The sequence below is a fragment of the Sceloporus undulatus genome, chromosome 3, assembly GCF_019175285.1.
Source record: "Sceloporus undulatus isolate JIND9_A2432 ecotype Alabama chromosome 3, SceUnd_v1.1, whole genome shotgun sequence".
NCBI classification, from domain to species: domain Eukaryota; kingdom Metazoa; phylum Chordata; class Lepidosauria; order Squamata; family Phrynosomatidae; genus Sceloporus; species Sceloporus undulatus.
In genome coordinates, this window is record NC_056524.1 from 201,353,402 (window position 1) to 201,368,489 (window position 15,088).

General features: G+C 40.5%; 1 protein-coding gene across 3 annotated transcripts in view; it reads left to right on the forward strand.

Annotated features, from left to right (window-relative positions):
- The window catches only part of CCDC186 (coiled-coil domain containing 186), a 51,325-nt gene that overhangs the window by 23,537 nt on the left and 12,700 nt on the right, over positions 1–15,088 (forward strand). For all 3 annotated transcript variants that reach the window (XM_042456787.1, XM_042456789.1, XM_042456788.1), the window contains 8 exons: positions 527–655; positions 3,843–4,055; positions 6,824–6,943; positions 7,389–7,493; positions 8,074–8,172; positions 8,324–8,410; positions 10,129–10,271; positions 12,468–12,723. In XM_042456787.1, the coding sequence (XP_042312721.1) occupies positions 527–655; positions 3,843–4,055; positions 6,824–6,943; positions 7,389–7,493; positions 8,074–8,172; positions 8,324–8,410; positions 10,129–10,271; positions 12,468–12,723 (1,152 nt within the window). The remainder of the gene's footprint in view (positions 1–526; positions 656–3,842; positions 4,056–6,823; positions 6,944–7,388; positions 7,494–8,073; positions 8,173–8,323; positions 8,411–10,128; positions 10,272–12,467; positions 12,724–15,088) is intronic.

Sequence of the window (15,088 nt, forward strand, 5' to 3'; positions counted from 1 at the left end):
AGTAATAATAATAATAATAATAATAATAATAATAATAATAATAATAATAATCCTATTATTAGTATTGTTATAATAGCAATATTATAGCAATAGCAATGGATTATTACAATAGTAACAACAACAACAATAATAATAATGTTGTATTACTAGTAGTATAACTTCTCTCATTAAATATTTTAGTTCCCTTTCAGATAGAACATCATATTAAGTTGCTGTAGAATGTTTTACTTTACCAACAGGAAATAGAAATGAAATTATGAATATTTTGCTGGACCTTCCTTGGATTGCACAAAAACCAAGCTGGAAATCTATCTTGATTTGATGCTACAGCAGAAACAGCAGCATATTATTCTGTTAGCCATATCTGTTGGACCTTTGGGATTCAGCCTTCAAGATCTGATGTATAAGTTTACTCCAGGTTTTATGAATGCAAGAACCGTTAATGTGTTATAGTTTTTAAGCTCTCTAATTTGGGGCCAAATACATGCCATGACTGCTGTATTCTTTCTTGCTGTTCTTCTTGCAGTTTGAGGTCAGAATAGAGGACCTCCAAAAAGAAGTTAAAGCTGCTAAAGATAAACTTATATCCCAAGATGCTGCTGCAAAAAATGCTATACAACAATTGCACAAAGAGATGGCCTTTCGTACAGATCAGGTGAGTTCAAAGAGATTTAAACATTTTAATTTCAAGCCTTATGCCAATGGAGTGTTTTTTCTTTAGGCTCAATATGAACGTAATATGGACATAGAGTTAACTGGATGTTGAACACCTGTTGTCATGGACAAATAGAGTGTGGGTGGATGCTAGGAATTCCTATAAGGAACCCACATGATGTAGTGGTAAAAGTATTGATTAAGAACTGGGGAGGGTTAGGTTCCAATTTACCAGTTAAAATGCAGATCAGTGCATGTTTTGGGTCAGTCTTACCCTCTTAGCTCAGCCTAACCTCTCACTGGATTATTGGAAGGATAAAAAGTGTAGAAAATCATGTTGAGAATCACACCTTGAGCACTTTGAAGAGAAGTTGTGATTAGAAAGAAGAAACAACTATGTAAAATAAATTTCATTTTTCCCTAGTGTAGCAGATTATAAAAAGCCTGGATCTGTAATTACCCAAGCAGTATATTTACATATGTCGTGGTTGGAAAATCTATGGCGATACATAGTCTATATGTTCTATATGACTTCAAGCATCAGAGGAAGTAGACTAAGGTGGGATGCATACCGCCAAAAAGAGGCACCTCCTCAGTGCCTCTCTTTCCTACACAGGAGCACTGCAGCATACAAATTGCGCGGTGCTGCTGTGCAGGAAAAAAAGAGCCCAAAAAGACGGCTCCTCTTTGTGGCACACAAAAGCGCCAGAGACGAGGCGGTTGCATCGCAGCTGTGACGTAACCATAACGCGTCCGGCAGGCGCACTACAGCTGTGGCGCCCTCATCACATGCGAGGGCTGCCGGACATATGGGTGCTCTGCCCACCAGGCAGCCCTTGGCATGTGACGAGGGCACCTCAAACGCCTGTCTATCCAGCACCAAAGTCTACAAAAGCTTACAACGTCTTTCACTCAGTCTCAAAGGTGCTACAAGATTCCATTGCATGTCATCTATATGTAGTTGGCTTGCCTTGGAGCAAATGCTCTATCTCTCAGAGGCTTTGCATTTCTTGCAAAATGTTCTTTTGGCGAGAGACAGGAGGGAAAGATTCTGTGTCTAATACAATAAATACTGTTTTCATTTGGTCAGGTGTTTAACAGCTGCCCCACAAAGATAGCCTTTGAATGTTGCTGCTCAGATAAAGTGTATTAAGTCATGTACCTGAATTAACTAATACTTAAAGTAAATCACTGTCTTTAAAATGTTAAAAAAATCATTTTGTAATGCAAGGGCTAAAGACTAAAACTGGAATGACAGTCTTTATTAAACACAACATTAATGTACCCCATTCAGCTTTAGGGAGACCAGTAAAATATTTGTCTTATCTAGTTAGCAGAGATTCACTTCAAGAGTGAATGAGAAATCTAGCTTGCTCTAAGGCATGAGTGGGGAAAAAGTGTGGGCTGTAGGTGCACGGTATTCTTGAAGTTACCAAAATGTCCACCTCAGCCCTTCACTTTTTTTAAAAAAAAGTGCAATTTTAAAGGCAATTTTTGCCCTAAAACTACACAGCATGCCTCCCAAACATGTGAAAACGTACAAAAATAACCCCAGTCTGTCCTATAGGCATTCCAGAACCCCATACAATATCCCAAATATATCTGTCTTTCTCTGAAGTACCTCTCAAAATGTTTACTGGAAGTGATGTGGCATCAATTCCTGTCAGTTTGCATGAGACCAAGAAAATTTAGGTATTTGGGCTTGCTGGCATGGGGGTGTAGCCCAGAGGAGGTGGTGGGGTTGCCCACTTGTACTCTAAGGTCATTAAGAGGGAAATAATACAGATATAACAACATTGTAATACATTGGGAGAGTTGGAATGAAAGGTTGGTTTAGTTCTAGGAGGACAAGCTGCCATGGATAACTGGAACTCTTTCTACATGGCCCCAAGAGGGAGAAAGGAAGCTTCCACCTCTGTTTTACATTACACTGAGCGTATGGTTTATACCATAAACATATCTTAATAGGCCAGCATTGTTTCATAAGGTTGGAAGTTGGTTTGTTTTAAAAATCATAGTTATGACTAGCCATAATTTGTCAGTGTAGTGATGCAAAAAGCCATGTTAATTAAAAACATATGCAAAAGTTTTAAAATGTGCTGTATTGATGCTGGATGTGGAGGAGTTCAGTGGTCCCTTCCCTTACATGGGGATCCGTTCTGGACTCCCCCCCCCCACATAAGGGAAATCCCGCATATGCTGGAGCCCCATTAAAAATAATGGGGCACCTGTCTATGCACGCAGCTGATCCCCATTACTTCTTCTGGGGTGCGCAATGACTTTTTCTGGTGCGACTTTCAGCGTATCCTGAAAGCTGTGTATATCACGCTCACGTATGATGCGAGCACACTGTACATAAAACTGAAACTACTGCTGATTCTTGCAATATTAAACTATGGTTTAATGTAATGATTCTCAATCTTTGGCATGCTAGAGGTTTTTTACTTTAGCTCTCATAATTCCAGACCATTGGCCATTCTGGGTGGGGCTTTTTTTTTACATTTCAAAGACAGTGATTTACTCTAAATTAATTCAGGTACATGACTTAATACACTTTATCTGAGCAGCAACGTTCAAAGGCTATCTTTGTCGGGCAGCTGTTAAACAACTGACCAAAACACCTGTAGGATCAAAACTTGAGGACTTGTTGTTGTGTGCCTTCAAGTCATTTTCCAACCTATCGCAACACTAAGGTGAATCTATCATGGGGTTTTCTCGGCAAGATTTCTTCAGAGGGGGTTTGCCTTTGCCTTGTCCAAGGTCACCCAGTGGGTTTCCATGGCTGAGCAGGGATTCAAACCCTGGTCTGTAGGGTCCTAGTCCAACATTCAGACCATTATACCATGCTGACTCTCCAAAATTTGAGAGATTTAATGTTACGTGTGACCCAGCTCATTGTTGGTATAGTCCTCTTGCTTTTTTTCTTCATGTTGTATTTATTTTTAGAGTATAAATTGCTCTGTAGGGCAACATGTTTATTTTATCTAGTCTGATTTTACAAAAGGCAATGTTGAAAGAAATGGAAACCCTAAGTTAAGTTATATTTTAATATTTTATCTTTAGAAAGCTGAGTATTCAGGCGTGAATTTTAATTCCATAAGTATTCTTATGAACACTTTGGAGTGGTGGGGAAAATGTATATTCACACTTTTTAGCAAAATTAAACTTGTATTATTTGATATTCTAAGGCAAACAAGAAATGTGATGAAGCCCGCCAAGAAAAGGAAGCCATGGTAATGAAGTATGTTAGAGGAGAAAAGGAATCCTTAGACCTCCGAAAGGAAAAAGAAGTGCTTGAAAGAAAATTGCGAGATGCAAATAAAGAAACTGAAAAGCACACAAACAAAATCAAACAGCTCTCTCAGGAAAAAGCAAGGCTGCACCAGCTCTTTGAATCCAAGGTATGTCACTTGTCTTGATTTATTTTTAGTAACTGTATTGTCCTACCATTTGCTTAAATTCCAGTAACTGATTTTTTAAAAACCCTCAAATAACTGCTTCTTTTTCATCTAAATGTTGTGGTTTATAATGTGTGATGAGTGAGTGTATGAAGAAGAGCATTCTAGCAGACAGTATAAATGAGAAAAACAGGCCATATAATTCCAGATCTGGCTGTATAACCATATAAACACCTGGGGTGTTTCTGTTTTTGGAAAAGGGATGGAAGCCTAGTTACCAGTGGAACTTGTTACCCAGGATGAAAAAAAAAATACCCAGGATGTCCTTTTTGGAAAGTGCTTCATGATCATCTGCTTCTGGGGAGTACTGTTAGTGACTTCCATGTGCACAAATCCCTTTTTGGACTGTACATCATGTTCTCCAGTTCTGGGGAGCTGAGTTCAACCCATTCAAGCCTCAGAGCTGATTGAACAGCAGCATGCAGCCACATTTTGCCTTGTCTCCAACCATGTGGTGGCTCCACTGTCGTTCAGTCCATGTCCTCCCCGGAGAGTAGTTGCCATGTGAAAAGGTCCAAGGCAAAACCTGGCTGGCAGGACCTGTGCTTTGCTGTTCAATCCGCTCTAGCTGCAAATTGGTGGGAAGAAGCAGGAGAAAAGTCTTCCCTCCCACTTTGGCATCACTGAGAAAAGGTTTAATGCAGTGTTTCTCAAATAGTGGGGCGTGCCCCCCAGGGGGGGGGCGCGAGGCTCCATAAAGGGGGGGCGCGAGGTTCTTGCTGTTCAGGCTGCCTGGCCAATGGCTGGACAGCCTGCTCCTGCTGCAGGAGCCTGCCCCAGCTCCAGTCTTCCCCATTGGCCAGCCAGCCTGAAGAGGAGGAGCTTCCTCTCTTTCGAGCCTCGCGCCTCGGGCCCAAGGCTGGAGCCTGGAGAGGGCTTTGCAAATTGCAGGCAAGCTGCTTCCTCTTTTCCCCCCCTGTTTCTCTTCCTCTTTCCCTCCTCCTCCTCTTATTCTTTTTCCTCCCCTCTTTCTCTTCCCCCTCCTCTTCCTCCTATTTTTCTTCCCCTCTTTCTCTTCCTCTTTCCCCTCCTCCTCCTCTTCTTTTTATCTTTTTTCCTATTCTTCTTCTTTCTTATCCTTTTCTTCTTTCTCCTTTCCCTTCTTTTTTCTCCCCCTCCCCCTCCTCCTCTGTTGTTGTTGTTGTTGTTGTTGTTGTTGTGTGCCCAACTCCCCCCTTGGCCAGGCCTGCATTTCCCAACAAGAGGGAAGGCAGGACTTGTGGGGGCCATGGGGGGGGGGGCTGAGGGGGAGGCAAAAGGGAGCCCAGGAGGGAGCCCATCACGCTGCATCCACATTGGAGAAGTAACCCAGTTTGGCTGGCAATGCTTTAAATCTTTTCTGACTCAAGGCTATGGAATTCTGGGAGCTGGAGTGTGTTGTGGGGACCAGAACTCAAAGCCCGACTCTTCTATGTCTCAAGGCTATGGAATTCTGGGAGCTGGAGTATGTCAGAATTTCTGGCTTATGGTAACCCTGTGGGAAACCCTCCAGGAGAATGCCTGTTCTGTTTCAAATGCTAAGCGTGCTTGTGAGTGGGACGTAGTTTGCCGGCACAAGAGGCTGCCTGTTCTGTTTCAAATACTAAGCGTGCTTGTGAGTGGGACATGTAGTTTGCTGGCACAAGAGGCTGCCTGTTCTGTTTCAAATGCTAAGCGTGCTTGTGAGTGGGACATGATACTATTTACAGTCGTGCGGGGGGGGCGCGAAATGTTTTCTTCTTCCTAGGGGGGGCATGACAGAAAATAATTGAGAAGCACTGGTTTAATGGATGGTGTAATTGTTAATGATTCATTAACATTAATGTTAGGTACTGTTTTGTTGTTACTATTAGTAGGGTTTTAAGTCTTGAGTTAAGTCTTGGGGGTCCACAGCAACAAAATTTATTTAAAGGGGATCCCTGGTAAAGAAAAAAAGCTAAGAAGCACAGCTTTAGGGAATGAGTTTACTTTCTCAATACTGTAAAGATTTTGCTGCCCCCATGTGGTTTTTAAAGGTATTTCTTGGTATTGAGATACTCATCTAAAAGCATTTTCATACATGAGATTTACAGTGTTTCTTTCTTCAGTTGCTTTGCAATGTATAAAGCTAGTTCAGACACTCATTTGTGTTACGAACCTCTTGTGTCCTCTATTTTCTATATTTTATTTTTTAAAAATAAAAGTTAATCGTTTTGAAGGTTAATATTTAGAATGCAGGACAAATCTAGGATGGTGCTTTCCTCTCAAGTGATTCAAACCACAGGAAAAAAATTGAGGAAGTGAAAGAGAAAAATATGGGCAGGAGAGGGGAGAGAAGTGGAAAAGGTGGGAGGAAGAAACAATAAGGTAAACCACCAGAGATAACCAGAAAGGATTGATGTATAGAAATAGAAGTGCTGTAAGAATTCAAAACCGATGCATTTTGAATTTACTGCTGGCTTAAGCTATAGTGTATTAGCACTACATTGTCCATGTTCACATTTGATTGCAAGGGAGATGTTCAAAGGCTTTCTACAAATAAGAGGTTTTTTTTCTTAGCAGCCATACAGATACAGGGAGGCAGAGATGTCCAGAACCAGGAAAGTCTCAAATACTGTATGTTCCACTTCAGTCAGTTCCTTATATATGTGTCCTCACTTAACTCCAACTGCCTATAAAAAGTATCTCCAATTACCTATTTTATCAATCTGAAGGCTTAATTTCAAGTCTAACATAAAGTTACTATTTTAAAGGAAGGTGAAGCTACCAGAATGTCAAGAGAAATAGAAAAATTGAAAGAAGAAATAAACTCTCACGTGATCAAAGTAAAATGGGCCCAAAACAAATTGAAGGCTGAAATGGATTTACACAAGGTTGGTATAGGAATCTTACAGAGAGGTATGTCACTATAGCTCCTGTGCCTCTCTTTTATTTTAGTTTGTAGTGCTGGATTCAGTTGGCTGCTTTTTATATCAGATTTTTTTCAAGTTTCCAGGTCTACATGTGGGCAAGTCAGTTAACACAATGGTAATATAAATGAGATGGCAGTATAACCACTCTTTCATATGTTTATGCTAAAATAGGTCAGTCTGAATTGGCTGGGATTTTCTGTCACATGTGTGTGTAGAATTCCACTCTTTCTTTGTTTTCAAAAGACTGAACCTTTGCATTTAATTCATAAAATGTCAGCACCGGCCATAATTCTATTGCTTTTCTTCAGTACAAATCTGTTTAGGTTTTAGTAATTAAGTTGTTATTTTCTTCAGCATGGTAGGCATGGTTGTTTGTTTTGGTTATTGCAAAATTATTATTTTCCAGGAAACCAAAGATCGGCTTAAAGAGGCAACAACAAAGTTGACTCAAGCAAAAGAAGAAGCTGACCAGATACGAAGGAACTGCCAAGAAATAATAAAAACATATCAGGTAAGTATAATGTCTCATTAAACAAAATCAACTTTTGTTCAATTTATATATAGGTTTTCTTTTCCCCTTGCAAACTGCTGTTATCTCACAGCCACTTATCAGAAGCAACACCATTATTTTTCAAAATGCATTCAACTGGGATGTTCTTCATATAGACAATTCTCTGGTATGGTTTGTGGCTTGCTATTTTCTTTTCTTTTATTCACATGTTCTGCACTCATAATCACCAGTAGAAGGATATTCTAGTATTTCTGAATGTACACAACTTTGCACTTCTTTGGAGACCATACAACCAGAGCATAATGATACACATAGTGCTAGAGCTGAAGCATGTTGGCTAATCTGTGCCTGAGATTCTTTTTTGATGTGGCATGTGGTATCATTCATTCATGGTCAAGATGCCCCTCTCAGGCAAGCAGTTTTCAGTTCCAGTCCAACAGAAGATATTACATCAGTAACTCTCCCCATACAGCAGAGTATGTACATTTTAAAATTTCTTTCTTGGTGTGAGAATTACATTTGTATTCACTTTCTCTTTTCTCTCCCCCCCCCCCTTTTCCCCCCCTGCAATGCTATTAAGGAGTCTGAAGAAATTAAATCCAATGAATTGGATGTAAAACTCCGACTTACAAAAGGAGAACTGGAGAAACACTTGCAGGAGCAATCTGATCATCTAGAGGTAAAACATTACTTCATTCATTGCACTTCACTATGCATGAATCATTCTGGGGGGAAAAGGTGTTCCAAATTATAACTGTCATTTAGAATGAAGGAAATGGATCCCATTTTTCTCAGCTCTTATTCAGAATTTTTCTTTGTCACTTTCACAGATACATCATGCCAAAATAAAAGAACTTGAAGATGTGAAGCGAACATTTAAGGAGGGTATGGATGAGCTGCGAACACTGAGGACAAAGGTGAGGAAGAAGAATGAAATGCAAGAAAATAAAAGACCATTAAATTCTGTAATTTGTCTAGCTAGATGATCATCATACTTTTTTCACATCTGATTATTTGGTCTATAAAAGTCCATTGGTTAATACTTCATCTCCAAAGTTTAGCATCTAAAGCATTTATGAAACGATGATATGGAATTCTCCCTTCCTGTTCATATTTTGGTATGGCTAAAGGAGATTGAAATGGTCTGCTTCTGTTTTAGATTAACCACAGTTGAACATTACATCTGTATCTTTACACCATGGTTAATCTTCACTGGGGATGTGACGGCTTAGTGGGTAAGATTGCCAGTTCTGATAACTGGAAAATCAGAAGGTTGGCAGTTCAAGGCCCAAGTGCCACACAATGGGGTGAGCTCCTGTCACTAGTTCCAGCTTCTGCCAACCAGACAGTTAGAAAGCATGCAAATGCAAGGAGATAAATAGGTACCACTTTGGTGGGAAGGTAACAGTATTTGGTGCAGTCATGCTGGCCACATGACCACTGGAGTCATCTTCAGACAATGCTGGCTCTTTGGTTTAATAACAGAGATGAGTACCGGCCCCTATAGTTGGTTACGACTAGACAATCATGTCAAGGGTTTACCTTTACCTTTATCTTTTAATCCTCACTACGCAGTTGTAGAAAGATGTAGTTTGATGCTGGCTTCTTTCTGCTAACCATAGTTAAGTTTAGCATACTTTGCTGGGTTTGGATAACTAAGCAATGCAAACTGATCATTGTGAAACAGGAACACAGACTTTTTAACTCCAACCAGCAATACAAGAGGAAGAAAGGGCACTGTGGCATTCATGTTAACCTGTGTTTTAGTAACTAAATGTTTGTGTTATGTCTGAAAATGACCAGTTGGTAGAGCTAGAGAAGGGTTTCAAGTGAAATGAGAAAATAGGTTAAGGAATACAGTAGTCTCAGTTACCCGACATTCCAGATTATCTGATGTTGGATAATTTTGGCTGGTGGTGGCTGGGGGCCTTTCTGCACCCCCCAGACGCGCCCCCAAGTGGGCGGCGGCAGCGAGTGCCACCAGGCCCCCCCCAACTAGCTTCTGCCCTGGCTTGGCTGCAGGGGGCAGAGTCTGCCGGGGCTGAGAGGGCTGACTTCAAGCTGCTAAGGAGGCCCAAAGGGAGTCCGCGGAGCCCCATTCAGGCTGAGGGAAACCAGTCCGCCAAGGAGAGGAATGGGTGCTTGGCCCAGTCCTCTCCTTGGCAACTTGAAGTCGGCCCTCTCAGCCCTGGCAGAATCTGCCCCCCGCAGCCAAGCCGGGGCAGAAACTGCTGCCGCCGTGGAGGAAGCAGGAAGTAAGCAGGGAAGGAGGGAGGGAAGGAGATGGGGAGGGAATGAGGGAGGGGAGGGGGGAATCTGGATTATCTGACATTTTTGGTTATCCGACTATCAGTCAGCCCGTTTATGTCAGATAATCGAGACTCTACTGTAGCTATTTTGTCCATCTATCTAAGAGGCAGGAATCATGTACCTCTCCAGATGTTATTTCCAGCATTCCTTACCATTGTGCATGCCGACTAGGGGTCCTTAGAACTGCAGCCCAACAAGAGCTGGAGGGCTCTGTGATTCATACCCCGTTTTAGTCGAGCAGTATTTTTATGATTTGTGACAGCTAGTAAGTACTACCAGTTAGAATTAATATGTTATTTACCTGAACAATGTCTGTTGGTGTTAGGTCAAATGTCTAGAGGATGAACGGTTGAGAACAGAAGATGAATTGTCAAAATATAGAGAAATAATTAATCGACAGAAGGCTGAGCTTCAGAATCTGCTAGACAGAGTGAAAATTATAGATCATCTGCAGGATCAACATCAGAGGTCAGTGACTGCATTTTCATGTTTTTATGTAAGATTATGCTGAATCTAAAACGTAGTGCTGAAAAGTATTGTTTTTCTATTACACAATTCCTGCAGCCAAAAAACATGCACAGTCTGGACAATGCTATGTGCACATTATAAACTAAACTGAATGATGTAACTGTAATAAATTGCAGATACAGTTTGTTGTAGTTTATTTCTAAGACTAGGGTCAATTTGGATCCAATGAAATTAGTCATTTGGCATTTAACATGAGCGTAAACTTCAGATGACAAAAGTTTATTTTTTAGAGTAGCCTAGCATTGTTGAAACATTCAAAATGTTAGCATTAAAAGATGTATATTTATATATTGTATTATTTTTAAGCTTGGTATATTGATCACGAAAACACAACATTATGGTTATAACTACTGCAGACTAACAATGGCAGTGAATGTATAACAAATTGGCATAAGTTACAAGCTATAGAATTTTTTAAAGGTGAGAACTTTTCCATTGTGGTAAGCACTCTGTGGACTTTTTATCATGTTTGTGGATTTTATCAATGTTTTTGAATTTATTCTTATTCTTACTAAACTTTTATCCAGCCTTTAGGCTTAAATCTTTTGTTTGTTTCCATTTTTTAAAACTGAACTGAGAGCATCCCAAGACTGTTATAAAAAGAAATCCCAAACACTTGTGCTCTTTATACCTTGAAGTTCTCTTACCAGCATGGTGTGCTAGCTAGTGTATTGGGCTTCATTGTGATAAGCCCAAAGAGTGTAAGTCGTTATCTTTCTCTAAATCAGATGTGGGAAACTTGAGACCTTCTGGATGTTGTTGGACAGTAGTTCCCAGCAGCTTTAGTCAGCATAGCTAGTGGTGTGGAATGCTTGTTGGGCCACAGTTGCCCACCCTGATCTCATTCTTCACAGCAAGTATGATTGCTGCTTTGAACTCCTTGAAAGGTACACTAAGATATAAATGCATTAACTATCATACTGTAATAATATAGGTACATGTGAAAACATTAGTTAATACATCACCTTCTCCTTGCCCCTCTTTTAATCAGTATGAATTTGCAACTCCAAATTCATCAGTGTGACATTTTAAATCTTTCTCTAGTTTAGATTTTCCCCTTTAGCTCTCCATTTTACGTGCTTAACTATCTTTTAGCTTGTTCTCTATTATTAACTTCCACCATCTACTTGATTTTTAAAGAAATTGCCCATTACCAGCTTCTTTGTTCAGCAATTACCCCATAATTCCTCTACATCTTCATCTTGTTTTCTTGTTGTGTAGCTGGTATGATGACCTGCATCCCATTTATAATTTTTTTACATTGAGAACATACAGTATAATAACAGCTACACAGCTGCTTTCATTGATCAGCAGCAGTAAGACTCCATCTAATTAGTTGATTTATTTATACAATACAGCTTCGTACACTACAGAACAATCTAACTCATCGGAAGCTGAAATGTAAACATATGAGCTCAATCACACTTCCATAACATATAGTTTAAAGTATATTCTCTAGTTTCTTGATATTTAATAAGTTTCATAGTTAATAGAGTTAAGCCTTGTTTAAACAGAGGACTTCCACCATAGTCCATATCTGTTGCAACCAATAATTATATATGTAGCAATGTTTTAATAATTATCAAGCTCCAACTCAACATTTACATCTCCTTAAATACCAGTTAGCTCCAGTTAATACTGCCACATTGACTTTTTCTAGGAAATATGCAATTGCAGTGCCTCCAGTTTGCAACTAATGAATAAACCCCTTGACCAGAGTGAACACTGAAATGAAGCATCATTTCAAAGTGAAAAATTTAAATGTATACCACGAAGACATAAATCTTCGCATGTATCATGTCACACCATTAGGATGAAAAGACAACTGCATTTTCACCATCTAGATTTTATTCCAGTTTACAATGAGTTTGATTTTGCTCAAGTAAATGGATATCCCACAATTTAAATGCTATAACAGAGCCACAGTTCCAAAAGTAACTCAGCTTGCCAACCAGATATAATAAGGCTACCATGAGCTTGATAAATGTTGGCAACCCCTAGTACTTGTTTGGTGAATTACATTTGACTTAGTGGCTTATAGGCTCAGTAAAACTAAATCAGGGAATTGATGTTTGCTTGGCTTCTTTTAAACTCCTTTTTTAAACTCTCTATAAACATCCCTATTCAATTTCATAGGGATGGACAAGAGATTAACTCTTTGAAGGAAGAAGTGGAGAGTCTCAACAATCTGCTTAATGACTTCCAGAAGGATATTGATGGAAGCCGGAAAAGAGAATCTGAGTTATTGGTCTTCACTGAGAAGTTGACCACTAAGAATGCCCAATTGCAATCAGAAACAAATTCTTTACAGGTGCAGCTTGATAAACTCGCCTACAGCGAGAGAGAGTCACAGAATCAGTTGGAGCTTGTTAAACAAGCCAGAGATGAGCTAGTAAGTAGGACTCTTAATTTATCAATAATTAATGTTTCTGTAATTAATATTTCAGTTGCATTCTAGAACCTAGACTTGGCTTTCCATTTTGTCTTCTGCTATTTTCTACTGGATTGTATAATAAACTAGGGGTGCTGTAGCAGGACCAGGTAGTGATTTTTGTTTCTAAACAACATTGTAGTAGTATAAGCTGTGTGGAAGAGTGAATATTGTATTGCAAGGCACAGCTCTTGTCCCAAGTAATCATATGCAGATAGCACCTTGACTGTGAATTTTGTGCCTGAGGAAACCTAGACTGGTTTAATCTATGCTTAATTTCAGACTCGTTATAAATTTGTTTTTATGTATAATTTAAGCAATTTTAAATTTGAGATGGAAAGTTTTAAATTCTTCTTTTTTGGTGTTGTTTTAAAATTGTCTGTTTCAATTCATCCCTAATTAGAAAGTTTTAAGTGCAGCGGTCCCTCCTAATTTGCTTGGGTTAGGGACACAGGACTCCCGTGAAAGTGGAAAAACTGCAAATAAAAAAGCACTACTTTTTGTACTTGAGAAAATACCTCTCTAGGGCCCCATTCCCACTGGCCCATTTAATGTGGGTGGAACTAGGTAGATCTGGATGCCCCTCCCCCAAATCTCTCCGTTAGGAAGTGCCCACTAGATTTGAGGGGCATTTTTACCCGAATGCCTTATCGGGTTTAACTTGAAGGCGCCTGCTGTCAGTCAAGTGATCGTCAAAGGTGACGTTTACAGGGGCATCGGAAGTGTGATTCCCTCCCTCCTTTTTTTTAAAGAGCCATGCACAAAATGCCCCAAAGTGCGCACATTTTGTCAACATTTAAAATCCCTTTTGTGTGTGTATGTGGGCATTTGGGTCAGTGCAGGTTATGATCTGCCCTTGGCCCCATTTTCAACCCCAAAATGCAAGTTAATGTATCCTGTATCCCCCACTCCTTGCCACCCCAGAATGCCTCTTACACATGTAATAATAATAATAATAATAAATTCCTCACCTCGGGAATGCCAGAAAAGGATGCGATTGTCATGCATTCTTTTTTGCTTTTAAAAGCAATTCAGGGCTACCCCTGAAGAGACAGTAGCAAAAGCATGTATCATTTTGCCAATTGCCTAATTTACAAGAGCAACAAATGTAACATTCGAATTGTGAGATTGATTGGCAAAGGAAAAAAAGTCTAGCCCATTTGCAACATTTCCCCTTTGCTGGAAGCCAGCAAATAGAAGGGAAAGTGAACAAGCAGCTAGCCATGTTCTATGCATCTATGTATCTGCCTCAAGAAAAAAAAAACATGCACATATTTTGTCAAAAATAATTTTAAAAAATAAAAAAAGGGGGGAAGGTGCCTGATGGGAGCTCCATTCGTGCCCTGCCTTTGAGCTGAACTGAACTGACCCTTTTCCTCCTCCTAGAGGAGCTTTGCCATTGCCTTCCACTGAGGCTGAGAGAGAGTGACCTGTCAGTTCCAACTGACCCATGGAATCAGTTGGGAATAAAAGGGAAAAGCAGCGCAGGCATTCTGACTGTAGCATCCTCATATAACACTAATCATCATCATCATCATCATCCAGGAGCAAGAAGAAATGAAAGTAGCACAAGCAAGCACCCAAAAATCATGTGCATAAATTGTCAAAAGAGGCTGCTTCTGCTGCATCCATTTCCCTACATCCCCCAGCATAGCCGCACAGCCCTATTTCCCTGGGCAATCCTCCTCCTTCCTTCCGACCCTCACCTCCCTCTGAGCTGCCCTGGCTCCTTCATCCTCCTCCTCCTCCTCCATTATAGGATGCCCTCCATGGCTCCCTTCTTCCCATGGCTCCTTCCTCCTCCTCCTCCTCCATCACTTTCTCCACTCCCCCCCACTTCCCTCTGACAGCCCTTTGCAGCCCAAAAGTCACCCTGATTTCCCCTTTTATCCTCTTCACCCTTTGCATCCAGATTCCCCTTTTTCCTTCGGCTCTTTCCTCCTCCTCCTCCTCCAATGAGGGGAGGGAATGCTCTGACCTCTGCCTGCCCTCTGACCTTAATCCCTCCCTGAATTTGCCCCGATCATGATCGAGGGCAAGTTCATATTTCGTGGAACCCGGGTCTTTTGAGAAAAGACGGATTTTAGCCCAATTCAGGATATCCCTGGGTAAGGGGCATTTCCTTGTGCAAGCCTCGACATGGATTGTGAAAGAATCAGGCCCAATATGAACTTCACGTGGAAGAAACGATTTCAAAACCGGTGTAAAAGGTAATGTGAATGGCCCCTAGGAATCTCTAGGCCCTGCAGCTCAATTGTGGTCAGCATCTACCAGGACCTACAAATGGCTAGAAGAATGTTCTCTCTAGTAATCTTTAGGTCCTCCA